The sequence below is a fragment of the Mirounga angustirostris genome, unplaced genomic scaffold (assembly GCF_029215605.1).
Source record: "Mirounga angustirostris isolate CCGP_5_RB_7025 unplaced genomic scaffold, mMirAng1.0.hap1 SCAF_17, whole genome shotgun sequence".
NCBI classification, from domain to species: Eukaryota; Metazoa; Chordata; class Mammalia; order Carnivora; family Phocidae; genus Mirounga; species Mirounga angustirostris.
The window spans coordinates 38952231-38978897 of NW_026991725.1; the positions used below are offsets into that span (position 1 = coordinate 38952231).

Here is a 26667-nt window from a genome sequence, read left to right on the forward strand (position 1 = left end):
CGTAAATAGCAGTTAATGTGGGTTGTTACTCTATAAAACTTACTACTGTAGAGTGTTAATTTTTTAAGACCTGTATGAATTACTTTAAATATTATGTATCAAGGACTGTGTCAGTGTCAGTGAGAAGAATAATTAGAATATCAGAATCAGTGGAACTTTTTCAAACTACACATCATCTTGCCTTTCCCTCCTCCATTTATGTCAGAATCTTTCGATGGAGGCATCTTTCCAGTAACCTGCACAACCCTGGGGAGTCACTACTTTGATATTGAGCCATAAAATCTTTAAAAAAAAAATAAAAAAAATAGTATCTTTTGAAGAACAAAAGTTTAATTTTGATGAAGTCCCAATTTATAAGTTGTTCTGTAGTTTGTGCTTTTTGTGTCCTATCTTTGCTTACATTAAGATCAAAAACATTTTCTACTATGCTTTTCAAATTTTACAGATTTTTCTCTACATTTGTGTGTAAGTTTTATATTGTCTATGGTGTGAGGTTTATTTTCTGCTTATGGATACCCATTTGCTTCAGTACCACTGTGTATAACACTTCCCCCTTGAGTGGCCTATTCATTAAGAGTCTGCTAAAACATCCTCTTTTGTGTTTATCTCTGTCTTAGCATTTCTCCACTTTTTTTTTTTTAAGATTTTCTTTATTTATTTGACAGAGAGAGATAAGGAGAGCAGGAACACAAGCAGGGGGAGTGGGAGAGGGAGAAGCAGGCTTCCCACCGAGCAGGGAGCCCAATGCGGGGCTCATTCCCAGGACCCTGGGATCATGATCTGAGCCGAAGGCAGACGCCCAATGACTGAGCCACCCAGGCTCCCCTCCACTTTTCTTACTGCCTTTTTTTTATTGGACTTCCTCAGTAGACTGCTAGCTTTTGGAGGGCAGAAACTGTATTATACATTGTTGTGTTTCTAGAGCACAGTACAGAAAAAGGCTTACTAGACATTGCTTAGTAGTTAAATGACTGCATTAGCCCTTCCTAAGAACTGACTGCACTTGTCTTGAGACCAGATTATTGCCGGCCAAATTTATTCTCTGCCAAAAATATTTATGGAGTGCCAACTTTGTGCCAGGGTCTCTTCTAGGCAGTGAATGAGAATCCCAGGATCCCCTGCCCTTGTGAGCTTTTATCTATTTACAGGGCAAGGTAATAACCATGTAGGAGAGTCATTTCAGGCACTGAGAAATGCTGTTGCAGTTATATGAGAGTTGGTGGCTTGGGTTAGACTGGTAGACATGTAAGTGGTTGGATTCAGGCTTATTTAAGAGTAGAACAGGATTGGGGCGCCTGGGTGGCTCAGTCGTTGAGCGTCTCCCTTCGGCTCGGGTCAAGATCCCGGGGTCCTGGGATCGAGCCCCGCATCGGGCTCCCTGCTCGGCGGGGAGCCTGCTTCTCCCTCTCCCGTTCCCCCTGCTTGTGTTCCCTCTCTCGCTGTGTCTCTCTCTGTCAAATAAATAAATAAAATCTTAAAAAAAAAAAAAAAAAGAGTAGAACAGGATTTACTGATTGGACGAAGGTGGTAAGAGAAAGAGAAGAATCAAAAGATTACTCCTAACAGTTGGGGAAGGCTTTATCCCAGTGGGGGAATGGAATGAGACTTGGAGATGAGCATCAAGAGTCCTTTTTTGGTTCTGATGTTATGGATATAGCTCTAGAGGTTAGGTAACCTATAAAGGTGTGGATTAGGTAGTTGGATATATAAGGCTGAGGCTCAAAGGGGTTGATCTGAGTTGGAGAGAAAAATTGAGAGTCCTCATCAGAGATGGCACAGAAGCCATGGTATTGGAGGGCTCCTTTTAGTAAGTAACAGTTCATTTTATTTTTTATTTATTTATTTTTATTTATTTATTTTTTTAAAGATTTTATTTATTTGACAGAGAGACACAGCGAGAGAGGAAACACAAGCAGGGGGAGTGGGAGAGGGAGAAGCAGGCTTCCCACCAAGCAGGGAGCCCGATGCGGGGCTCCATCCCAGGACCCTGGGATCATGACCTGAGCCGAAGGCAGACACTTAACGACTGAACCACCCAGTGCCCCAACAGTTCATTTTTTAATTTTTTTTTTTTAAAGATTTTATTTATTTATTTATTTGACAGAGACAGAGATAGAGAGAGCGGGAACACAAGCAGCAGAAGTGGGAGAGGGAGAAGCAGGCTTCCCCCCCGAGGAGGGAGCCCGATGTGGGACTCGATCCCAGGACCCTGGGATCATGACCTGAGCCGAAGGCAGACGCTTAACGACTGAGCCACCCAGGCGCCCCCATTTTTTTAAAAGATATATTTATTTATTCATGAGAGAGAGAACCGATTCGGTGGAACTCGATTCCAGGACCCCGGGATCACAATCTGAGCTGAAGGCAGACGCTTAACCAACTAAGCCAACCAGGCACCCCAGACAGTTTGATTTCTTTTCTTTTCTTTTCTTTTTTTTAAAAATTCCCTTTTTCTGAACTATAGATCGTTAAATTACAATATAGTAATTGATTATGGATACCTCTTCTTTTTATCAACACTTGCAAAGTGGTAGGTTGAGTTGAGGTGCCCAGGAAAGCTCGCTTGCTTATTCAGAGTTTAACAGACTGGGCTGACCTCAACCACACTCAGCTGTATACATAGATTAGCACTTAACTTTCATGGCCACTTATTTCTAGGGTTCTACTTGGAAATCATTTGAAAGCAAAACCTTTAGTAAAAATAACAGTGTCTGTGCCCTTTTTAAAAAATTTTTTTTTTAACTAGTTGATTCCAGGAGTAAATTCAAAGAAGCAAATGTGTTTTGACTGGGGTCCAGGGGAGATGCTGGTGTGTGAAACCTCCTTCAACAAAAAAGGTAGGTTTTTATTTATTTTTTTTCTTCCAGGTTATCCATCTTGGCACATTTGGTTGTTTTTCTCCTTTATTCGCTCAGATTTAACTAACTGAGGCAAGAAACAGTTGAACTTACTTTGTACCATTTTCATTTTTGAACCTTTAGCTGTTTAATATTTTCATTAATTTATGGGATCTGGAAGATGTTGAATCCAGGGAAAAAATTAATAATCTTTGTGGTGTTCTTTGTATTTAAAAATTTCAGGTTTTTTCCCTTTCTTGTCCAGAATGACTAAATTCCCTTCACAGCAGCCCCCTTACCGTGAAACTGCAGCTCTCATAGCCCTTACTTTTGTAGTATTGTGAACTTGATGAATTCTGTTAGCTGTTGATATAAAGCACAAAAGATCTGGAGAGGGAAATGGCTCTTCCTTTTTCTCTAAGCTCCTTCAGGTTTTGGACATGGATCTTTTCTTTCTGTTACAGACTCCTCTAGTAGCAAGATAAAACTAACTTTTGACATTTGATTTTGCTTTCTCCATTTCAAGAGGAGTTTCAGGAAATGTTGAAGATATTTTCTTGCAAATCTTTGATAGGTTCTTTATCCAAATGTGGAGGTTTTCCTCTTTTATAAAGAGGGGATTGCTCTAATGGAAGTCTTATAATTTTGGCAAATCATGTGGTGTGCAGTTCATGCAATTTTGAAGTGATGTAGTTAAAAATTTTTTTTCAATGTAGTTTTTCTTGATTTTATCATTAACAATTGTACCTGATGTTGCCAAAAGTTTATGGGATATTTTAGTATTAAAGATCTCAAGCTTGGGGTGCCTGGGTGGCTCAGTCAGTTAAGCATCTGCCTTCAGCTCAGGTCCTGATCCCAGGGTCCTGGGATTGAGTCCCGCATCAGGCTTCCTGCTTCAAGGTGGGGGAGCCTGCTTCTCCTTCTGCCACTGCCTCTCTGTCTCTGTCTCTGATGAATAAATAAAATCTTAAAAAAGATCTCAAGCTTGGCAGAGCTCTAGAAGCTGCCAAAGGGACAATTGCTTAGAAGAGAACTTTCTTTGAATATGTCTGCCCTCTTTTCATACTTAATGGGAAAGCTTATCAGCATTTTTAGTTTGTCCTTGATTGTTGGAAACATGAGATTTTCTGTTTGTTTATGTCTATTGAAATCTCATTAGAGACAAGCCATTGAACATCATCACAGCTTGTTCAAGAAGCTGTTATATAAGAAATTTCCACAAGTTGCTGGTTTATAATTTATCATTATAGAGCCTTTTTATCACTGTTGCAAAATAGTTTAGGCAACTCTTGATTCTTTGTTTTAGGGGTAATGGCAGTACAAAGTAATATAGAAATATTATTTATTTGAATTTGAGGTTATATAAAATTTTGGCTGTAGGTTTCTTTTTTCTTTTAGATTATTTTTTTAAAGATTTTTTTTTTTTTAAAGATTTTATTTATTTATTATTTGAGACAGAGAGAATGAGAGACAGAGAGCACATGAGAGGGGGGAGGGTCAGAGGGAGAAGCAGGCTCCCCGCCGAGCAGGGAGCCCGATGCGGGACTCGATCCAGGGACTCCAGGATCATGACCTGAGCCGAAGGCAGTCGCCCAACCAACTGAGCCACCCAGGTGCCCTAAAGATTTTATTTATGTGAGAGAGAGAGAGCGTGAGAGTACGCGTAAGCAGGGGAGGGGCAAAGGAAAGAGGGAGAAGCAGGCTTCCTGCTGAGCAGGGAGCCCAATGCCAGGCTCGATCCCAGGACCCTGGATCATGACCTGAGCCGAAGGCAGACGCTTAACGACTGAGCCACCCAGGCGTCCCAGATTATTTATTTATTAGAGAGCGAGAGTGTGTGTGCACCAGCAGGGGGCAGGGGCCAAGGGAGAGGGAGAAGCAGACTCCCTACTGAGCAGGGAGCCCAACATAGGGCTCTATCCCAAGACTCTGAGATCATGACCTGAGCTGAAGGCAGACGCTTAACTGACTGAACCACCCAGGAGGCCCTCAGCTGTAGGTTTATCTTATGTCTTGAGTTATACATAGGCTAATACTGACTTTACTGTTTTTCAGCATATTTCAGTTGATGGAATCAAAAGGTAGTTCCAAAATAAGATCAAGTCACATGTTGGGCCTAGAGCTTTTATTTTTTTAAAAGATTTTATTTTTAAGTAATAGCTACACCCAACGTGGGGCTCAAACTCACATCCCTGTGGTAAAGAGTCGCAGTCTCTACCCATTGAGCCAGCCAGGCACCCCAGACCTAGAGCTTACTTTAAAAAAATAAAAGAAAAAGTAAATTAATTTTAAAAAATAGGGGCGCCTGGGTGGCTCAGTCGTTAAGCGTCTGCCTTCAGCTCAGGTCATGATCCCAGGGTCCTGGGATCGAGTCCCGCATCGGGCTCCCTGCTCTGCGGGAAGCCTGCTTCTCCCTCTCCCACTCCCCCTGCTTGTGTTCCCCCTCTTGTTTTGTCTCTCTCTGTCATATAAATAAATAAAATCTTAAAAAAAAATTTTTTTAAAAAAATAAATGATAATTCATACTTTTTTTTTTTTGGATAGAGAGAGAGCAGGCATGCGAGTGGGGAGTTGGGGGCAGAGGGAAAGGGAGAGAGAAAATCTTAAGCAGGCTCCATGCCCAGTGTAGAGGCTTACGCGGGGCTTGATCTCATGACTCTGAGATCATGACCTGAGCCAAAATCAAGAGTTGGACGCTTGGGCGCCTGGGTGGCTGAGTTGTTAAGCATCTGCCTTTGGCTCAGGTCATGATCCCAGGGTCCTGGGAGCTAGTCCCACATCGGGCTCTCTGCTCGGCAGGAAGCCTGCTTCTCCCTCTCCCACTCCCCCTGCTTGTGTTCCCTCTCTCGCTGTGTCTCTCTCTGTCAAATAAATAAAATCTTAAAAAAAAAAAAAAAAAAGTTTAGGGTGCCTGGGTGGCTCAGTCGGTTGAGTGTCTGCCTTTGGCTCAGGTCATGATCCCAGGATCCTGGGATCAAGTCCCGAATTGGGCTTCCTGCTCAGCAGGGAGTCTGCTTCTCCCTCTACTGTTCCCCCTGCTTGTGATCTCTCTCTCTCTCTCTCTCTCATAAATAAATAAAATCTTAAAAAAAGTTTAAAGTGAGTTCTTGTATGAGGGTAGTGGTGATTGATGTTAAATTTTTTCTGTTTTAGAAAAATCAGAGACCGAGCCAGGCTGCCCCTTTATCTATATCATCCGAAAGGATATAGATGTTTACTCTCAGATCTTGAGAAAACTCTTCAATGAATCCCATGGAATCTTTGTGGGCCTCCAGAGAATTGAAGAAGAGTTGACTGGAAAATCCAGAAAAGCTCAGTAAGTAGGCTGCTGATAGGTGCTGAAGTCCACAAGTAAATTGTGAAAACCAAATGAAATGCATTGTTGTCCTTTTTTTTCCCTTAAGATTTTATTTATTTGGGGAGGGGGAGCGAGCACAGGGGTGGGGGGGAAGGGGAGAGGGAGAGGGAGAAGCGGACTCCCTGCTGAGCAGATAACCCAATGTGATGCGGCGCAGGGCTCCATTTCAGTATCCTAGGATCCTGAGCTGGGCTGAGGACAGACGCTTAGCCAACTATGCCACCCAGGCACCCCTAGAACTGTTTTTCTTACTAAAGATTGCGTCTTAGTAACTAAACAAATTGCTTTCTTGTGGATATTTGTTTAGTTTCGTCATTTCCTTATTTATTTATTTAAGATTTTATTTATTTATTTATTTGAGAGAGAGAGAAACAGCATGAGAGGGGAGAGGGTCAGAGGGAGAAGCAGGTTCCCCGCTGAGCTGGGAGCCCGATGTGGGACTTGATCCCAGGACTCCGGGATCATGACCTGAGCTGAAGGCAGTCGCCCAACCAACTGAGCCACCCAGGCGCCCCTCGTCATTTCCTTTTTTAAAGACTTTATTTTGAACTAATTTTGGACTTACAGAAAAGGTACAAAAATAATAGATTCCTGCACATTCCTCACCCAGTTTTGTTACGTTAATATTTACATAACCATACTATTGTTACTTATGACCAGGAAACTTACATCAATGCATTATGATTCAAGACTTCATTTGAATTTCACCAGTTTTTCCAATAAGGTCCTTTTTTCTCCTCTACAACTCAGGTTGCATTTACTCTTTTTTTTTTTTTTTAAGATTTTTATTTATTTATTTGACAGAGAGAGACATAGCGAGAGAGGGAACACAAGCAGGGGGAGTGGGAGAGGGAGAAGCAGGCTCCACGCAGAGCAGGGAGCCCGATGTGGGACTCGATCCCAGGACCCTGCGATCATGACCTGAGCCGAAGGCAGTCGCTTAACCGACTGAGCCACCCAGGCGCCCGCATTTACTCTTTAATGACCTTGACACTTTTGAAAAATATTGACCAATTATTTTGGTGACTATCCGTCCATTTGGGTTTCTCTGATGTTTTCTCATGATTGGAGAAAAGTTACATTTTTTTTAAGGTTATTCATTTTTAGTAAGAATACCACAGAACTGGTATGATGTGTCCTCAGTACGTCATATCATGGGGTTCATGATGTTGATGTTTTATACTGGTTTTGTTGACGTTGATCACTTGGTTAATGTGGTTTCTACTGGGTTTCTTCACTATAAAGTTACTGTCTTTCCCTTTGTAACTAGTAAGTATTTGGAGCAGAAATTTTGAGATTATGCAAATCCTATTTCTCCTTAAATTTTCAACCACTAATTTTAGTGTCCATCAGTGGATCTCATCTGCAACAATTAATATCAGTATGGATTCATGGATATTTATTTTACCCCCTGGGTTATCTCATGTGTTACTTATTTTGATGCTCAAGTTGTTCCAGCTTTGGCTGTTAGGAACTCCTTCAGGTTGGTTCCTGTCTTTGAGCAAGCTCCTATCTTCTATTGAGAACTTACTTGCTTTTTGTCACCACAAGATGCAGCAGGCTTATCTTGTATGTCATTTCATTTTTTGTAGATTGGTCCGAGTGAGTAAGAACTACCGATCAGTCATAAGGGCATGTATGGAGGAAATGCACCAGGTTGCAAGTAAGGATTTTATGTGTGTACATGTCATAGTAATTGAAATGTTTATTTAGCTGTAAATACTGCAAGGTAGAATCTATTTGACTTTCCAGTTTAAAACTCTTACTTCCTGTCTTACATAATTCTTTTTTTTTTTTAAGATTTTATGTATTTATTTGACAGAAAGAGACACAGCGAGAGAGGGAACACAAGCAGGGGGTAGTGGGAGAAGGAGAAACAGGCTTCCCGCAGAGCAGGGAGCCCGATGCGGGACTCGATCCCAGGACCCTGGGATCATGACCTGAGCCGAAGGCAGACGCTTAACGACTGAGCCACCCAGGTGCTCCTGTCTTACATAATTCTTAATTTTTTGGCAGTTTTCTTTTTTTTTTTTTAAAGATTTTATTTATTTGACAGAGAGACAGCCAGAGAGGGAACACAAGAGGGGGGAGTGGGAGAGGGAGAAGCACGCTTCCCGCGGAGCAGGGAGCCTGATGCGGGGCTCGATCCCAGGACCCTGGGACCATGATCTGAGCCGAAGGCAGACGCTTAACGACTGAGCCACGCAGGCACCCCTTGAGTACATTTTTCAAGTTAGAGCGTATTGAGTCGACAGGTGTGAGACTGAGGGCCAAATTAACAATCTTTAAAAATCACATTCTTGGTTCTTTAACCTTGGTGATTTTTCTTTTCTTTTCTTTTTTCTTTCTTCCTTTCTTTTTCCTTCCTTCCTTCCTTCCTTCCTTCCTTCCTTCCTTCCTTCCTTCCTTCCTTCCTTCCTTCTTTCTTTCCTTCTTTCCCTCTTTCTTTCGAGAGAGCATGTGTGAGTATTGAGGGAGGGGCAGAGGGAGAGAGAGTCTTAGACTCTGTGCTGATCTCAGAGCCTGACTTGGAGCCTGAACTAAAGATCCTGAGATCATGACCTGAGCTGAAACCAAGAGTTGTTCACTTAACCAACTGTGCCACCCAAGCACCCCTAACCTTGGTGATTTAAAGTCACCATAACCATGAGAGCCCCGTGACTCCTGGATGCTGAGTAGAGTCTTTTATAACCTGATGGTCTCTGGTTGCAGTTTGCAGTTGAGAGTGTCACTTGTAACTTGAGGGTGTCGGGTTTGCAAATCATTTATCTGCAACAGAGATATTAAGCATTTTTAAAAAATCTATAGTGAAGGGGTGCCTGGGTGGCTCAGTCAGTTAAGCATCCGACTCTTGGTTTTGGCTCAGGTCATGATCTCAGGGTTGTGAGATTAAGCCTTACATCGGGCTGAGTGTGAGCCTGCTTAAGATTCTCTCTTCCTCTGCTCCCATCCCCCCCCACCATATGCGCTCTTAAAAAATAAAAATCTGTAGTGAAAATGGGTGGTCATTAGCGGAAACAAAGGCATAAGCCAAAGAACCTGGTATATGAAGGTATAACTATGAGACTAAAAGTTTCATTCCTCACTTAAAATGTTTGTGTGTTGTTAGTTGCTGCTAAAGATCCAGCCAGTGGTCGCCAGTTCAGCAGCCAGGTAAGGGGGGGGCCACCTTTGTTGTCCAGCTGGCACCATTATGTCCTTCTGTGTCCTTAGCACCCACCTAGGGTGACTTTGCAATCACTATTTTTGTTGTTGTTTGTTTTGTTTTTTAAAGATTTGGGAGAGAGAGAGAGTCTGAGCAGGGGGAGGGGAAGGGGAAGGGGGGAGAGAGAGAATCTCCAGCAGGCTCCCAGCTGAATAGTGAGCCCGATGAGCTAGATGCAGGGCTTGATCCCACGACTCTAATATCATGACCTGATCTGAAATCAAGAGTCGGACGCAACCTACCTGAGCCACCCAGGTGCCCCACAATCATTGTTTTTGCAGAAGTCTTTTCTTTCCAGCTAGATAGACAACTCTTTGGGGGTGGTAAGGATCATCTTGAACTTCCTGGTGCCCCCTTCAAGGCCATAGCACATGGAAGACAAGGGTGTGCTTGATAAGTACTTGTATGAGTTTCTAGTTTCTTTTTTTTTTTTCTATTTATTTATTTGAGAGAGAGATCGAGAGAGCACAAGCAGGGGGAGGGGCAGAAGGAGAAATGGACTCCCTGCTGAGTAGGAAGTCTGATACGGGGCTCGATCCCAGGACCCTGGGATCGTGACCTGAGACGAAGGCAGATGCTTAACCGACAGAGCCACGTGGGTGCCCTGAGTTTCCAGTTCTTATGGGAAATGTCAATCCTGACCACATTGTGTCACCTGAGATAGTGAGCTGAGCTTTTGGAATCACTAATTATTTTTATAAACTGTACTCAGCTCATGAACCCAGTATTTTTACTGAGTTGTTTACTTTAGTTGGAGCTGGAAGATGAGTGAAAGAATTCTCTCTATTCGGTAGAATGTTGACAGTGTTCAGACTCCGTAGTGAATAGGGACTAGTGCACTGTGTCTGTTGCGGTCTAGTGCACAGTCAGCAAAGCACTTGTTTTCCCTTATGAATAAGGTAGTCTGTGTTTGTGTATGAAAGGATGATGGGGAAGAGGAGACTGCATGTTCCTAAGGGCAGGGTCCAGACCTGATTTATTTTTGGGTCTTATATTGGGTTTGACTTTTAATAGACTTTCTTAAACTTTAATCCTTTGAATATCAACTTCACAGTTTTTTCTGTATCTGTAGAATTTTTAATATTATTTACTGAATATTTTTCTAAGAATCATCTCCCATTTACTTAGAGCCTCTTTCTAAATCAGAATATTCATGAAGACCTTGGGCGTGATGAGCTAATTATATTCTTCTATAATGTACTTTTTTTTTTTTTTTAAGATTTTATTTATTTATTTGACAGAGAGAGACACAGCGAGAGAGGGAACACAAGCAGGGGGAGTGGGAGAGGGAGAAGCAGGATCCCCGCAGAGCAGGGAGCCCGATGCGGGACTCGATCCCAGGACCCTGGGATCATGACCTGAGCCGAAGGCAGTTGCTTAACCGACTGAGCCACCCAGGTGCCCTCTATAATGTGCATTTAAACTAAAACAAGAACCATTAAAATAAAAAAAAAATGTTAGTCTGCCTACCACCCCCTAAAATTTACTCACTGGCTTCCCTGTGGGAAACCCTGCCATAGGAATATTCAGTAATTGTTGAGTTAATAATGAATGAATGTCATATGATTCAAGCCCTGCTTCTTCATTCCTTTGCTCTAAGAGAAATGTCAGGAATGTTTTCAGTTAAAACTTTGTCTCCATTTCTTCCTTAGGTCTCCATTTTGTCAGCAATGGAGCTCATTTGGAACCTTTGTGAGATTCTTTTTATTGAAGTAGCCCCAGGTGAGGATGGAATCACCCCTTCACAACATCAAAGGCGTCCCCCTGCCCTTTCCTCTGTCTTTCCTGCGTGTTGTGATGAGCGAGCGCTTTATTGCCAAGGATGCTCTTTTCCTCACTTTTCATCAGTGTAATCAGTAGAAAGCTGTACATAACACCAAGGAAGTCTGCCATTTTGTCAGATACTACAAAAAAAAGTGAGAAAGAATGCCTTCTGAAAACCTAAGCTGTTGGTCAGGTGACCCCTGAAAAACACCAGGAAAGCCTACTGGACTAGTGTGTGACAGGGGTGGTCAAGATTCATATGGTGGACTGGTCAAGCTTAAGAGTTTTTGGAAAATCAGGGGAGAGGCATGGTAATGGGTTCTTCCTCCCAGCCTCAGAAAGAACCAACTCTGTCCACTCCTTGATCTCAGACTTCAGGCCTCCAGAAATGTGCAATAATAAATGTTGGTTGTTTAGAATTAAAAATAAAAATTAAAAGAAAGGAAAAATGTTTTAGGGATGTGAGGAGGGATTAGATGGTGGGAGACAAAGTCACTGGGAGAATTCTGTCTACAGTGATTGGGGAGGGGGCAGCCCTACATGTGAACTGTCCACTCTGAATTATTCCATGTTCTTGAACTAAACTGTGGTCGGTCTGGTATCCTGCCGTGAGTGGGCTCTCTGTGGTGGTGCTGCAGGCTTTTTTTCATTCTCTTGATGGTTTATGTTTGCTGTTATCCATAAATGAGTGTTAATAATCTCTGTGCAGTCATAGGTTTTACTCATACTCCCGCTAAAGCCCTAAGCAATGTGAAATTAAAATTAGTTGTTTCTATGTTTACCTCCTCCAGTATATTTTGAGGGCTGTTGCTATGTTTTTATCATACCTAGCACTAGTCAGTAGCAATCCCTAAGTGGCCATTCCTTACATAGCCATAGAGTACCGCATAGTCATGAAGAATTGGGGGTGGAGGGGGAGGGGAGATTCAGCCCTTTGGAAAATTCATGAAAGGTGGAGCTGCCTGGCTCAGAGGAACTATTCGTAAAGGTCCATTTGCTAGTCCAGCCGTTTATCTAGGACCATATGGTGCCCACTGAAGTGGGATAAACTACTTCCTATATAGGCATCTTGTTTGCCCTACATTTTCTGTCTGTACATTGGGCAAGTGGAATTTGCTGCAGACAAAACTGAGGTTTTTGTGTGTAACAAGAGTCTTTCCTCCCAGCCGGCCCTCTCCTTCTTCACCTCCTTGACTGGGTCCGACTGCATGTGTGTGAAGTGGACAGTTTGTTGGCAGATGTCCTGGGCAGTGAGAATCCAAGCAAACATGAGAGCTTCTGGAAGTTGGTAAGCATCTCCTGCAGGCCGGGCCTTCCTGCCTTCTACCTCATGGTCTGTTTTTCCCAGTGCTTGCAGGCGGGCCTGAGGATTGCCTGCTGAGCCTGCTCACGCTCGGACTGGCTCCTTGGGTCTGATTATGGAGATGCTCTTAGATCTTTTCTTCCCTGCTCCACAGGAGAGTTTAGAACTAAGTTGTTTTGTAAGAAAAGTAATGCTTTGTAGACTTTCCAGTGAGCAGGGACATTTAATTTCTTTATGAATCTAAGGAAGAGAAGACGTGATAAAACTGTTTGATAGAAGCTGGAGGGGGTAGGAGATTAAATGAGCAGGAGGGGTTTTGAGGTGATAGAAATGTTCTAAAACTGGATTGTAGTGATGGTGCACAACTCTGTAAACTCACTACTTAAATAGATGAATGTTTATAGTGTATAAATTATAGCTCCGTATAGCTATTAAAAACAAAAAGATTGATGATCCTGGAGTCATTTTGGATTATCAGTTTGGAAGTCAACATGTGTATTGGGGTTGTGACTGTGTGTGGGTGGGTAGATATTATGTATTCTGTATTTACTGACCTGTGACCCAATTGGTAGGGACTGGGGAGAAGAGTGCTAGTTGACCTGAATAATGGAAAGTTGATTAGACTATAAAATCTGGAATTCCAATAAAGAATTAGAGCCTTTGATGCTATTTCTGGGCGTTTTGTTGCTGAGATCTGTGCAAGTGAGGGGAGAGTCTTTGTTCAGTATTGGGCCCAGATTTTGAGTCTCTGATTCATTCACTGAGTATTTATTGAGTGCTCCTGTTTGCAAGGCAGTGAGGAAACAACCGTGACCAAAGTGGGCAAAGATTACTGCCCTTAGGAAGTTTACATCCTGGGTGGAGAGACAGGAAATAAACACAGCAACAAGTAAAATATGTAGCATGCCTAACAGGGAGGCACTGTGGTATGGAGAGCAGTAAAGCCAACCTGGGGAATTGGCAATTCTAGAGCTGGGGAATCAAGGAAGGCCTCCCTCATGAGGTGATGTGGGGGGAGGGGCATTGGGCCAAAGGAGGGGAAAGTGTTGTAGACAGTGAGACCTGCAAACGCTCTCACCTGGAGGCCCAGTGGGATCAGGAGCAGTGTGAGCAAGGGCAGGAGTTGGGGAGGTAAGGGCAGAGTCACAGGATCAGATTGGAGGGGTCCCTGGACTGTCCTAAGGACTTTAACTTTGAGAGAGGCAGTAGAGCAGAGTGGTGAGACATGGTCTGCAGTGCCAGACTGCCAGAGTTAGCATCCCAGTTCTGCCTCTTTCTAGCTGTGGGGTCTTAAATGTGTTACTTAACAGCCTTTAGTTTCTTTTTCTGTATAGTGCAGATAATAATAAGATTATGTTTAAAATTATGATTAGGGCGCTTGGGTGGCTCAGTCAGTTAAGCCTGATTTCAGCTCAGGTCATGATCTCGGGGTCCTGGAATTAAGTCTCACGTCAGGTCTCCCCACTCGTGCTCCTCCCTCTCCCTCACCTTCTGCCCCTCGCCCCACTCGTGCTCTCTCTCAAATAAATGAAATCTTGAAAAAAAAATTGTTATGATTAAAGGACATATATGTGTGTAGGCTAGTTGATGGACGCAACCCCTGAGTCAGATGGGGTGAGGGGGCATTGGAGAGCTGAGTATTCCCACTGTGATTGGATGTAGGTGTTCAAGGCTCTCTGGCTGCCCTACAAAGGATGGAGCAAGGGTGGAAGCAGAGACCAGTCTGGAGGCTATGGTACTAAACCAGGCAAAGATGGTGGTGACTTGGACAAGGATGGGTGTCGAACAGAGGAGGTGGTGAAAAGTGATTAGATTCTGGATGCAGTTTACGGATACTGTTGATGGGATTGGCTAATAGATTAGATGTGTGTTTGTAAGAAATAGGAGAATGTGGGAAGATCAGGTTGGTGAGTTGGAGGCAGCCGGGTGTTTACTTTTAGACATGCTACGTTTAAGATGCCCATGAGGTCCAAGTGGAGACACTGTGTCGGCAGTAAGGTGTACAAGTCTGGAATCCAGAGAAGGAAGTGCAGGCTAGGGAGAAGTTGGGGATTTGTCAGCATATATATCTTTGGCTTTTTTGAGCATGACTTAGTATGGGAAAATGTTACTTTGTATGTTTTACGTATTTGTTAGTGTGTATATACTGTTGGTTGTCATTATTCATGACCGTTAAGGTCTATAAAGTTGTCTGGAACATTGTTATTACTGATTACTGTAATACAGGATTCTTCCAGCCTCTGATCCCATTTTTGTCAGGTGATCAGTATATAACTTTGTTTTATGTATGGTTTTGCTTAGAGACACCTTATTTAGTATATACTGTTGACTCATTAACATTGATCTCATGGCCAGCAACACTGTAGTGCATGCCTGAATGAAGCTTATCTAACACACATTTTCTCCCTGTGGGCCATCATCCCTTCTTAGCACTTAGCACTTAGTATAGCACTTCAGCACTATGCTTGGGGCTCAGCAAAAAGCACCACAATACAAAAAAAGTGGCACTAGGTAGATCCTGAAAAAGACACTTGTTTAGGGTGCCTGGGTGGCTCAGTTGGTTGAGCGACTGCCTTCGGCTCAGGTCATGATCCTGGAGTCCCTGGATCGAGTCCCCCATCGGGCTCCCTGCTCGGCGGGGAGCCCGCTTCTCCCTCTGACCCTTCCCCCTCTCATGTGCTCTCTCTCTCTCGCATTCTGTCTCAAAAAAAAAAAAAAAAAAAGACACTTGTTTAGTGAGAGTTGATACAAGAAGGTAGAGCGCCCCACCTTGTTCAACCTCAGCTGGGAATGTGCACATCAAGTGACTCAGTTTTTGCCACTCTGCACATGTCCACAAGTAATGGTGAAAGTACCTCATGTATTGATTTTGGGGTTACAAATGTTAACAAATAGGCAAATTCACAAATATGGAATCTCTGAATAAAGAGGGTTGACTATTTATATTGAGTGTATGTGTGTGTATGTATATTTGAACTGAACCAATCTTTACTTGATGTACTATGTCATTTTCTATTTCATTCATTCATTCATTCATTACATAAATTCTACATCCAGTGTGGGGCTTGAACTCATGACCCTGAGATTAAGAGTTGCATGCTCTACTGACTGATCTAGCCAGGCGTCCACATTTCATTTATTTTTTAAAAAGTTGGTTGCAGTCTGTAATGGGTTACAACATGCAGTTTGAAAAGCATGGTCCAGGTTAAAACCCTTAGACTAGATGACTTAGATTACTGCTGGAGGGAAGGAACCATCACACTTCCATAAGGCTAGGAAGCCCAAGTGTGGATTGAAGAGACTGGCTTCCGGGCCTGCGTGAATGTTCATGCTCTTGTGTGTCCTCCCAGGTGACCATCTTGGTACTACAGGGCCGGCTGGACGAGGCTCGGCAGATGCTCTCCAAGGAAGCCGACGCCAGCCCCTCCTCTGCAGGCATGTGCCGAATCCTAGGGGACCTGATGAGGACAATGCCCGTTCTCAGTGTATGTGGGAGCAGCCCTGCTCTGCTGGGTCACAAGAGAGGGGTTCGTTCATTAAGCACAAGGGGTTTCTATGGCCATGGCATCTCACTGTGTCTCTCCCCTTAGCCTGGTAACACCCAGACGCTGACAGAGCTGGAGCTGAAGTGGCAGCACTGGCATGAGGAATGTGAGCGTCACCTCCAGGACAGCACGTTTGCTGCCAGTCCTCACCTGGAGTCTCTCTGCAAGGTCTGTGGAAAGGAAGTCTAGGTTGGGGTCCAAGTTGGGGCTGTGACATCCAGCACAGCAACGGCAGGAACATGATCCTCTTTGGACAAGGCTATCCATCAGCTCTGCCAGGAAGGAAGAGCTTTCAGAGCAGATGCTCTAGTTGAGATCAGGAGAGACTTTTTGTTATATTGTTTAGATTTTATTTATTTATTTGAGAGAGAGCACGCACAAGAGAGCATGAGTTGGGGGGGGTGGGGTTGGAGAGAGAGGGAGAAGCAGGCTTCTCGCGGAGCAGAGAGCCTGATGCAGGGCTCGATCCTAGGACCTCAGGATCATGACCTGAGCCAAAGGCAGGCGCTTGACCGACTGAGCACCCAGGCACCCTGAGATCAGGAGAGTTAACAGAGAAGTTGGCTCTGGAACTGAGGTAAAAAATCTCTTTCCTTAGATCATGCTGGGAGATGAAGCTGCCTTGTTGGAGCAGAAGGAGCTTCTGAATAATTGGTATCATTTCCTAGTGACCCGGCTCCTGTACTCTCATCCCACAGTAAAACCCATTGACCTGCACCTCTATGCCCAGGTGAGCCTGAACTCCCAAGGGATGGTGGTGGGGAGTAGGAATCCTGCGGGCTAGGTCATTTTCAGTGTGTGGCCTCTTTGAGTTGAACCTCCCTGGAGAACAGGAAGGGTCTTCCCTTTGCCCCTCCCTCCTCCTTTTAAGTTTATTTTTTTTAGTAATCTCTACCCCAAACGTGGGGCTCAAACTCAAGACTCTAGAGATCATGAGTCGCATGTTTTTCCAGTGAGCCAGCCAGGTGCCCTTCCTTTGGCCCTTTTTGAAGGACCCCATCACCCTTCTCCAGGGTTCCCTACACAGCAGCCCTGCCTGCCCCCTTGAGTCTCTGCTTCCGTCTGGGAATTGAGTGGGTCACCACCTTTCCACAGTCCAGCCTTGACCTGTTTTTGGGAGGTGAGAGCAGCCCAGAACCCCTGGACAACATCTTGTTGGCAGCCTTTGAGTTTGACATCCACCAAGTGATCAAGGAGTGCAGGTAGGAATTGCTGTGCCTCCACCTTTTCTGTCTTTACGTGTGCAGTTCAGTGACACAAAGTATAGTCAGAGTGTTTTGCAACCGTCACCCCATCCTTTCTTAGAATGTCTTCTTCCTTCTTACTGGTGTCTTAACTTTCTTCCTATACACATGCTCCCCTCCTGAGCCACATGGAGGTAGATAATGGCTTCTCTCTGGACAAGCTTGGGGACCTTCCTGAGGCTTGAGGGCTACTGTATTTATAACGGTTTTCATTTCAGGGATGTTTACTTGAACAACGTTGCAGTAAATTACTTTGATACTTATTTATTTATTTATTTATTTTTAAAAGATTTTCTTTATTTGAGAGAGAGACCACAAGAGGGGGGAGCGGGAGAGGGAGAAGCAGACCCCCCGCTGAGCAGGGAGCCCGATGTGGGACTCGATCCCAAGATTCTAGGATCATGACCTGAGCCGAAGGCAGTCCCTTAACCAACTGAGCCACCCAGGCGCCCTACTTTGATATTTAAAATCCAGAAAAAGCCAGCAAGCCTATTTCTTGGAACTTGATGGCTATGCAGACTGCCTTAAGGGAGAGCACTTCTCAGTAGTCTCACTCTCTAGTGAGCCATGGCCTGCTACCCCAGCAGGCTCCGGGCTGAGTCTGTTTAGAGCAGGGATTCTACACCACCCCTCTCCTCAAAAGGGTGTCTTGTCAGTGCATTGAACCTTCAGCAAGGCGGGAAAGGGAGTGTCAGACATAATGAATCAAAGGTACAGCTTGTCAGGAATTTCCGTATATAGTAAGTCAGACACAGTTTGGCGTCCCTTGTGCAGCCCGGACAAGTGGGTATTGCATTGAAGACTCCTGGAAGGGAGACTCTGGAGAACTACAGCAGACGGCCTTGCTCAGTATCAAATTCACTGACCTCTACTGGATCTTTTTCAGTAGATCTGGGCAATGGGAAGGGATCCCCTCCTGCTATGCTCCTCCTGTTTGAGCCAGAACAAAGCCGGAGCTTGAAGAAAATGGTGCTAGATTTGGAGAAAGAAAACCAGGTTTTGTGTCCATATTCTTTTCACAGACGTGTAGCTGGAGCTGGAAGATGACTTACGGAATCCAGCTGGTGGGGGGTGTGGCACCTACACAGAGTGGTTAGGTGAGAGTACCTTACAAAGGTGCACACATACATGTTGTTGTTTGGCTTTGTCATTATCTCTGCCTGTAATTCGAAGTAATGGGCATTCCTAAATACACTGTTATAGCAGTGGGTTATTTCCACCAGGGCTTCCTTCATAAGCCACATCTGAATTTTTGGAAACAAATCAGATTTGAGCAAAACCAGGAGGAGGGATAACGAAAGGGGAAAGCACACTGTTCTCTGCAGTGACAGTAGAAAAAAGAGAGGGGAGCCAGTGAAGAAGAGTGACTCTCATGAATGCCACAGAAAATGGCATCACCCTCCTGCCAGTCACACATAAGGAAGGATCAGGCTCTCAGGCCCTTAGTCTGGGCATCTCTTCGTCCTGGCAAGCAGGAAAGGGTCTAAAGTATTTCTGTTTCGTATAAATTTTGGAGCTTGGGTTTTCTTTCTTTCTTTCTTTCTTTTTTTAAAGATTTTATTTATTTATTTGACAGAGAGAGAGCGAGAGAGAGAGCAGGAACACAAGCAGGGGGAGTGGGAGAGGGAGAAGCAGGCTTCTCGCTGAGCAGGGAGCCCGATGTGGGGCTTGATCCCAGGACCCTGGGATCATGACCTTAGCCGAAGGCAGACGCCTAATGACTGAGCCACCCGGTGCCCCAGAGCTTGGGTTTTCTGATCAGGAAGCTACTTCCTACTCTATTTTGAAAGTGGTACTGTAATGCAAGTCCTGGGACCTTATTTCAGGTATTGGTGGAAAGGCTGAAGTATTTTCGGAGAGAGTAGCAGAGTTTTAGAAATGTGCCCTCCTGGGTGGGGAAGGATTGGATTTGAGGTCTTGTGAGCACTTGGTTTCTCCTGAGTTATACCACTCAGACCCAAGCTGGGTTCCTGGGAAAGTGGTGAAAATCTGGAATTGGGCCAGTGGGCTGGTGGTGTAGGGAAGTCTTGCTGCTTTCTTTGGGTGTGATGTCAGTTGGGTTCATGACTACCTTGTAAAGGGGAACGAGGGGAATACTTTTTAAAGGTGCTACAAGGGAGGTTTTTTTTGTTTTGTTTTGTTTTTAAAGATTTTGTGTATTTGACCGCACAAGCGGGGCAGTGGCAGGTGGGGTGAGAAGCAGGCTCCCCACTGAACAAGGAGCCCAGTGTGGGACTCAATCCCAGGACCCTCGGATCATGACCTGAGCCGAAGGCAGAAGCCCAACCCACTGAGCCACCCAGGCGCCCTAGAAGGGAGATTTCTAAATGGGCACCTGGTGATCCCCACGTTAAGTCAGCCAGACCGTTTGGGGCAGAAAGGGCAGTGAAGCGTTCTGAAGTAGAACATAGGCCATAGTTCATCAGCCCTTGCTGAAGGGCCACATGTTTGCCTGTTATCTCCACAGCTGAAAGGAGAAGTTGGGAATCCAAGTGCTCATCTTTTTTTTTTTTTTTTTTAAAGATTTTATTTATTTATTTGAGAGAGAGAGAGCATGAGAGTGGGGGGGCTCAGAGGGAGAAGCAGACTCCCCGCTGAGCAGGGAGCCAGATGTGGGACTCGATCCCGGGACCCCAGGATCATGACCTGAGCCGAAGGCAGTCGCTTAACCAACTGAGCCGCCCAGGCGCCCTCCAAGCGCTCATCTCACCTCCCCCGCCGCCACCTCCGCAGCTTACAGCTTCCCCTAAAAGCCAGTTCTGTGCTATCTGGCAAAAGGAAACAGGGAGCTTGCACACACGCACCGAGAGCTGAGCAACATGGCAGTTTTCTGGTGCCCTTAAGGTCCTCCCAAAATAATGAGCTAGAAGGAAACAGGCTTCCTTCAAAAACTAAGAAGAGGCCCAGTTTAATGTTTTGCTAAATCTAGAATTTTCTTGCTGGAACTTTGGCCTGGCCCATAACTGTGGCTCCCGCGGGGCACAGACAGACCTTCACACGCCATTTGCAGAAGGTCCATGGGCGCCCGAGCTCAGCTAGGCAGTGGTTGCTTTAGGGCCACCAAAGCGAGAGAGGAGTTGGGGTGAGGGGGCAGCGGTGGCTCCAGTGCAGGGCAGACAGTCCGTTGGAGAGCTGCAGTCCTCCGGGTAGGACCTTCACCTGGCTGGTGTCCCCAGCTCCAGAGTTCTCTCTTTTCTAGCAGAGGCCATCCCAGAGCTGTTAGTTGAGCCTTCCTCAGACATCTTTGAATGATGGGGCTGTTTGCCTGGCCTACATAGCGCTTGCTTTTGGGGTTCTCCATCATAGTGTGTGAAGCTCCAAAATGTGTTGAGATTTATCTAGCTCTTCAGGGAGGGCGAATAGGCCTTGTTCAACATAAGCTTGTCTTGGTCACTCGAGCTGTGTCATTAGCTCTGCCTTCGGTGGTCGCTGCCCTGCAGCCTTAGAGGCTGCCGTATCCCCTCAGGGAGGTGCTTGAGGGCTGCCAGACTGGGGCGTGCTGTCACTGGCTGGCTGTCTCGTCGTAACCGTCAGCATCAGTCTGAGCAACAGCAGCTGTGTAGGCCAGATGTTGTGGAACCCCTTAAGAGAGGACCTTATATCAGATTGGAAGGTGAGGGAAAAATTCTTGAAGGAGGCTCCATTCAAGTTGAGTCCTGAAAAGTTCAGCAAAGAACATCAGAAAAGATCATTTTAGGCAGAGAGAAAAGCATGGGGAAAGGCACAGGCAGGAAAGAAAGAAGGCCTGTTACCTGCTGAAGGAACTGCCAACGTCTCTTAGAACCGAAAGACTAAGGGAGGGCTTGAGGTGACAGAGATCAGAAAGGAGTCAGATTAACAAGGACCAGAAGCCCGTGTGACTCAAACTATATATCTTACATCTTTTTTTTTTTTTAAAGATTTTATTTATTTATTTGAGAGAGAGAATGAGAGAGAGCATGAGAAGGAGGAAGGTCAGAGGGAGAAGCAGACTCCCTGCTGAGCAGGGAGCCCGATGTGGGGACTCGATTCCGGGACTCCAGGATCATGACCTGAGCCGAAGGCAGTCGCTTAACCAACTGAGCCACCCAGGCGCCCTTACATCTTCTTTATCCACTCATCAGTCGATGGACATTTGGGCTCTTTCCATAGTTTAGCTATTGTAGATAGGCTGCAATAAACATTGGGGTCCATGTACCCCTTTGAATTAGTATTTTTGTATTCTTTGGGTAAATACTTAGTAGTGCAATTGCTGGGTCATAGGGTAGTTGTATTTTTTTTTTTTTTTAAGATTTTATTTATTTATTTGACAGCGAGAGAGGGAACACAAGCGTGGGGAGAGGGAGAAGCAGGCTTCTTGCCAAGCAGAGAGCCCGATGTGGGGCTCAATCCCAGGACCCTGGGATCATGACCTGAGCTGAAGGCACCCAATTAACGACTGAGCCACCCAGGTAGTTGCTCCGGGTAGTTGTATTTTTAACCTTTTTTTTTGGTAAGTAAGCTCTGTACCTGGTGGTGGGCTTGAACTTGAGACCCCGAGATCAAGAGTTGTGCACACTACCAACTAAGCCAGGCGCCCCTTCTATTTTTAACTTTCTGAGAAACATCCATACTGTTTTCCACAGTGGCTGCAGCAGTTTGCATCCCCACCAACAGTGCACAAGGGTTCCCCTTTCCCCACATCCTTGCCAACATCTGTTGTTTGTGTTGTTGAGTTTAGCTGTTGTGACAGGTGTGAGCTGATAGTTCACTGTGGTTTTGATTTGCCAGTGTTTTCAGTGTTAAACCATATTTTCCTCCTTTCTGTCCCAGCAGCTTCCCCTCACAAGGCCCTAAGTGAGCTGGCCTATGCTTACCTCGAAGTTTGAGTCACACGGGCTTCATTCTGAAGTAGGAACAAGACAGAGTTTCTACTGCAGGGCCTTTACACTGGCTGTTGCCCCTATTTTGGGAGGGCTCCTTTTCCTTGTCTTCCTTTGTCCTCCCCTCCTCCTCCAGCCCTCTGTTCAAATAACTACTCCCTCTTGATTCATTTTCTATATGGAGCTTATTCTAGGAGGGTGGACTGTGCATGTAGTGTATGTGGGAAGGCAACTTGTTTTTATGTCTTGTAGGTTTATTTTATTTTTTTCTTTTTTTAAAGATTTTTATTTATTTGAGAGAGAACAGAGTGAGCGAGAACACAAGGGGAGGGGAGAGGCAGAGGGAGAAACAGGCTCCCTGCTGAGCAGGGAGCCTTATGCAAGGCTCAATCCCAGGACCCTAGGATCATGACCTGAGCCGAAGACAGACGCTTAATTGACTGAGCCATCCAGGCGCCCTATATCTTGTAGGCTTATATTTGCTCACCTCATTTAATATTTTTCCCTAGGACCAGCCATTTTTTTTAAAGCTTTTCTTTATTAGTTTAAAATGCATGTGCCTGAGAGCGGGGTTGGGGGGCGGGCAGAGGGAGAAGGAGAGAGAATCTCGAGCAGACTCCTTGCTGAATGTGGAGCCTGATGGGGGGATCAATCCATGACCCTGAGATCATGACCTGAGCCCAAATCAAGAGTTGGATACTTAACCAACTGAGCCACTGAGGCACCCCATGGGACTGGCCACTTTTGATTTTATCTGTTACTTTTTTTTTTTAAGATTTTATTTATCTATTGAAGAGAGAGCGCACAAGCAGGCAGAGCAGCAGGCAGAGAGAGAGGGAGAAGCAGGCTCTCCACCGAGCAGAGAGCCCCATGTGGGGCTCCATCCCGGGATCCTGGGATCACCACCAGAGCTGAAGGCCGACACTCAACCGAGTGAGCCACCCAGGCGCCACTTATCTGTTATTTTTGAATTTTTCATAACTTCAGTTTCCAAAGATGGCTTCAGAGTCTCAAAACACGGTACTGGCCATTTTAATTCCTCCACTTTGGCAATGAAGCTAAAGTTAAAACGGTAACTGACCAGTCACTGAGTAGCAGAACTGGATTTGAACCAATTTGCAGTGCTGCTAAAGCAGGTCCATGGTGCTCAGTAAGCAGTTTAGTAGGGGATTAGTTATATGTTAACCTCAATCTCAGATTTACTGATTTTTATATTTATAGAGTGCTATTCAAAGGAATCTTTTTTTAAGATTTTATTTATTTATTTGACACAGAGAGAGAGAGAGACAGCTAGAGAGGGAACACAAGCAGAGGGAGTGGGAGAGGGAGAAGCAGGCTTCTGGCCGAGCAGGGAGCCCAATGCAGGGCTCGATCCCAGGACCCTGGGATCATGACCTGAGCCGAAGGCAGACGCTTAACGACTGAGCCACCCAGGCGCCCCCAAAGGAATCTTTTTTTGAAGATTTTATTTATCTGAGAGAGCACAAGTGGTGGGAGCACAAGTTGGGAGGGGCAGTGGAAGAGGGAGAAGCAGACTTCCCTCTTTGTAGGGAGCCCGATATGGGGCTTGATTTCAGGACCCCGGGATCATGACCTGAGCCGAAGGTAGACGCTTAACCGACTGAGCCACCCAGGTGCCCCTAAAGGAATCTTTTTTTTTTTTTTTTAAAGGTTTTATTTATTTATTTATTTGAGAGAGAGAGACTGAGAGAGAGAGCACATGAGAGGGGGGAGGGTCGGGAGGGTCAGAGGGAGAAGCAGACTCCCTGCCGAGCAGGGAGCCCGATGCGGGACTCGATCCAGGGACTCCAGGATCATGACCTGAGCCGAAGGCAGTCGCTTAACCAACTGAGCCACCCAGGCGCCCTAAAGGAATCTTTTTAAAGCAAATTTTATATCCATTTTCTCATTTTCTTTTTAAAATAGTGCAGCAGCTCCTGGGTGGCTCAACGCCTGGGATCGAGCCCCATGTTGGGCTCTGTCTGCTCAGCAGGGAGCCTGCTTCTCTCTCCGTCTGCGTGCCACTGCCTGCTTGTGTGCTCTCTTTCTCTGTCAAATGGATGAATAAAATCTTAATAAATAAATAAATAAAAAATAAAACAGTCCAGGTAGGCAAAAGATAAAATTACTTACATTTTTTAGATGAAGGGGATAGAGAGGTAGGGACTGACTGAAACTGTGATCTCAAGGACCATTTGTAGTACCTTTTTTGTTAAACCACTGTCTAGTTGGTCATGATCCCAGGACCCTGGGATTGAGTCCCACATCAGGCTCCCTGCTCAGTGGGGAGTCTGCTTCTCCCTCTCCCTCTCCCCCTCCCCCCTGCTTGTGCTCACTCTCTCAAATAAAATCCTTTTTTTTTTTTTTTTAAGATTTTTATTTATTTGAGAGACAGTGATAGCAAGAGAGAGCACACGAGTGGGGAGGAGAGGGAGAAGCAGGTTCCCCAGCGAGCAGGGAGCCCGATGTGGGACTTGATCCCAGGACCCCGGAATTAAGACCTGAGCTGAAGGCAGACGCTTAACCGATGGAGCCACCCAGGCGCCCCTCAAAAAGAATCTTTAAAACAAAACAAAACACTGTCTAGGTAACCAAATGACAATATTCCATTGAATTACTGATACACAAAGACCTATGATGAAATTAGAATAATTAAGAGCAACAACAGTATCCAGTGAGTTGGGGTTTGTTTAGGGGGCTGCCATAAAGAGATATCCTATTTATAGGGACTAAGGTCAGGAAGTAACACAGCAGAACTGCAAAATTAGGAAAGCCATAGCTAAAGGAAAACCTGGACCAACAAAGTATCTTTAAAAACCTGAGGGGCGCCTAGGTGGCTCAGTCGTTGGGGGTCTGCCTTCGGCTCGGGTTGTGATCCCAGGGTCCTGGGATCAAGCCCCACGTCGGGCTCGCTGCTCTTCAGGAGGCCTGCTTCTCCCTCTCCCACTCCCCCTGCTTGTGTTCCTGCTCTCACTGTCTCTCTCTCTCTCTCAAATAAATAAATAAATCTTAAAAACTTGAGCATGATCGACTTTGTGTAGCACATAGTGAATTTACAGAACTCTTAGTATTCGAGGATGTAGAAATACAGGTGTTTTTGAAAATCAGCAGAAATAATATATTTTTTTATTTTATTTTTATTTTAAAATTTTTTAAAGATTTTATTTATTTGACAGAAACACAGCGAGAGAGGGAACACAAGCAGGGGGAGAGGGAGAAGCAGGCTCCCCGCTGAGCAGAGAGCCCGATGTGGGGCTCGATCCCAGGACCCTGGGATCATGACCCAAGACGAAGTCAGACGCTTAACGACTGAGCCACCCAGGCGCCCCTATTTTTTTATTTTTAAAGATTATTTGAGAGAGTGAGCGAGAGAGAGAACACAAGCAGGGGGAGTGGCAGACTCCCCACTGAGCAGGGAGCCCGACTCTGAGCTCGATCCCAGGACCCTAAGATCATGATCTGAGCTGAAATCAAGAGTCAGGCACCTAACCGACTGAGCCACCCAGGTGCCCCAGTTTTCTTTTAAGTAATCTTTGTGCCTAATACAGGGCTTGAACTCATGGCTCTGAGATAAAGAGTCACATGGTCTACCAATTGAGCCAGACAGGCACCCCAGTATACGTAATTTTTTGAATGTCATAGATATACACAGTTATTAATAAAGTTTGAAAAAGGGGTGCCTGGATGGCTCAGTCGTTGGGCATCTGCCTTCAGCTCAGGTCATGATCCCAGGGTCCTGGGATCGAGCCCCGCCTCGGGCTCCCTGCTCAGTGGGAAGCCTGCTTCTCCCTCTACCCCTGCTTGTGTTCCCTCTGTTGCTGTGTCTCTCTCTGTCAAATAAATAAAATCTTAAAAAAAAAAAAAAAAAAGTTTGAAAAAGCTAATCTTGAAAGTGAATGTTAGAAGGCCAACAAGGACATTCCCTAATGGTGGAATCCTGGAACAGATGGAGTATCTGAGGATCCATAGCCCTAAGAACAAGGCAGAAGTTTTACTAAAATTTTTTTTTAAGATTTTATTTATTTATTTGACAGAGACACAGTGAGAGGGAACACAAGCAGGGGGAGTGGGAGAGGGAGAAGCAGGCTTCCCACTGAGCAGGGAGCCCGATGCTGGGCTCGATCACAGGACCCTGGATCATGACCCGAGCCAAAGGCAGACGCCTAAAGACTGAGCCACCCAGGTGCCCCAAGGCAGAAGTTTTATTTATTTATTTATTTATTTATTTATTTTTTAAGGCAGAAGTTTTAAACATTTGTCCTGTAATTCAGTGTAAACCAATCCCTATTCTTTTTATATCATGAAAGCAGAATTTCTTACCTTAATGCACAACTACACCTCAAAACTACCTGCCTTGACAGTCTGCTTCTACTTTACTTGTGCTTAATTTTGTTACAGAAAGCAATCATTAAAATTTCCCTTACCCGAGATTTAAAAAAATAGTCAAATATTGGGGCACCTGGGTGGCACAGTCGGTTAGGTGTCTGACTCTTGGTTTCGGCTCAGGCTGTGATTTCGGGGTTGTGAGATCAAGCCCCACATCGGGTTCTGTGCTCAGCAGGGAGTCTGC

General features: G+C 45.1%; 1 protein-coding gene across 4 annotated transcripts in view; it reads left to right on the forward strand.

Annotated features, from left to right (window-relative positions):
- NUP85 (nucleoporin 85) overlaps positions 1-26667 on the forward strand; it is a 33858-nt gene that overhangs the window by 1315 nt on the left and 5876 nt on the right. For 2 of the 4 annotated variants that reach the window (XM_064582174.1, XM_045888478.3), the window contains exons 2-11: positions 2747-2837; positions 5991-6153; positions 7788-7858; positions 9305-9348; positions 11053-11122; positions 12331-12452; positions 15818-15952; positions 16058-16180; positions 16611-16742; positions 17108-17214. In XM_064582174.1, the coding sequence (XP_064438244.1) occupies positions 2747-2837; positions 5991-6153; positions 7788-7858; positions 9305-9348; positions 11053-11122; positions 12331-12452; positions 15818-15952; positions 16058-16180; positions 16611-16742; positions 17108-17214 (1058 nt within the window). The remainder of the gene's footprint in view (positions 1-2746; positions 2838-5990; positions 6154-7787; positions 7859-9304; positions 9349-11052; positions 11123-12330; positions 12453-15817; positions 15953-16057; positions 16181-16610; positions 16743-17107; positions 17215-26667) is intronic. The other 2 variants (XM_064582175.1, XM_064582176.1) reach the window with 2 other exon arrangements.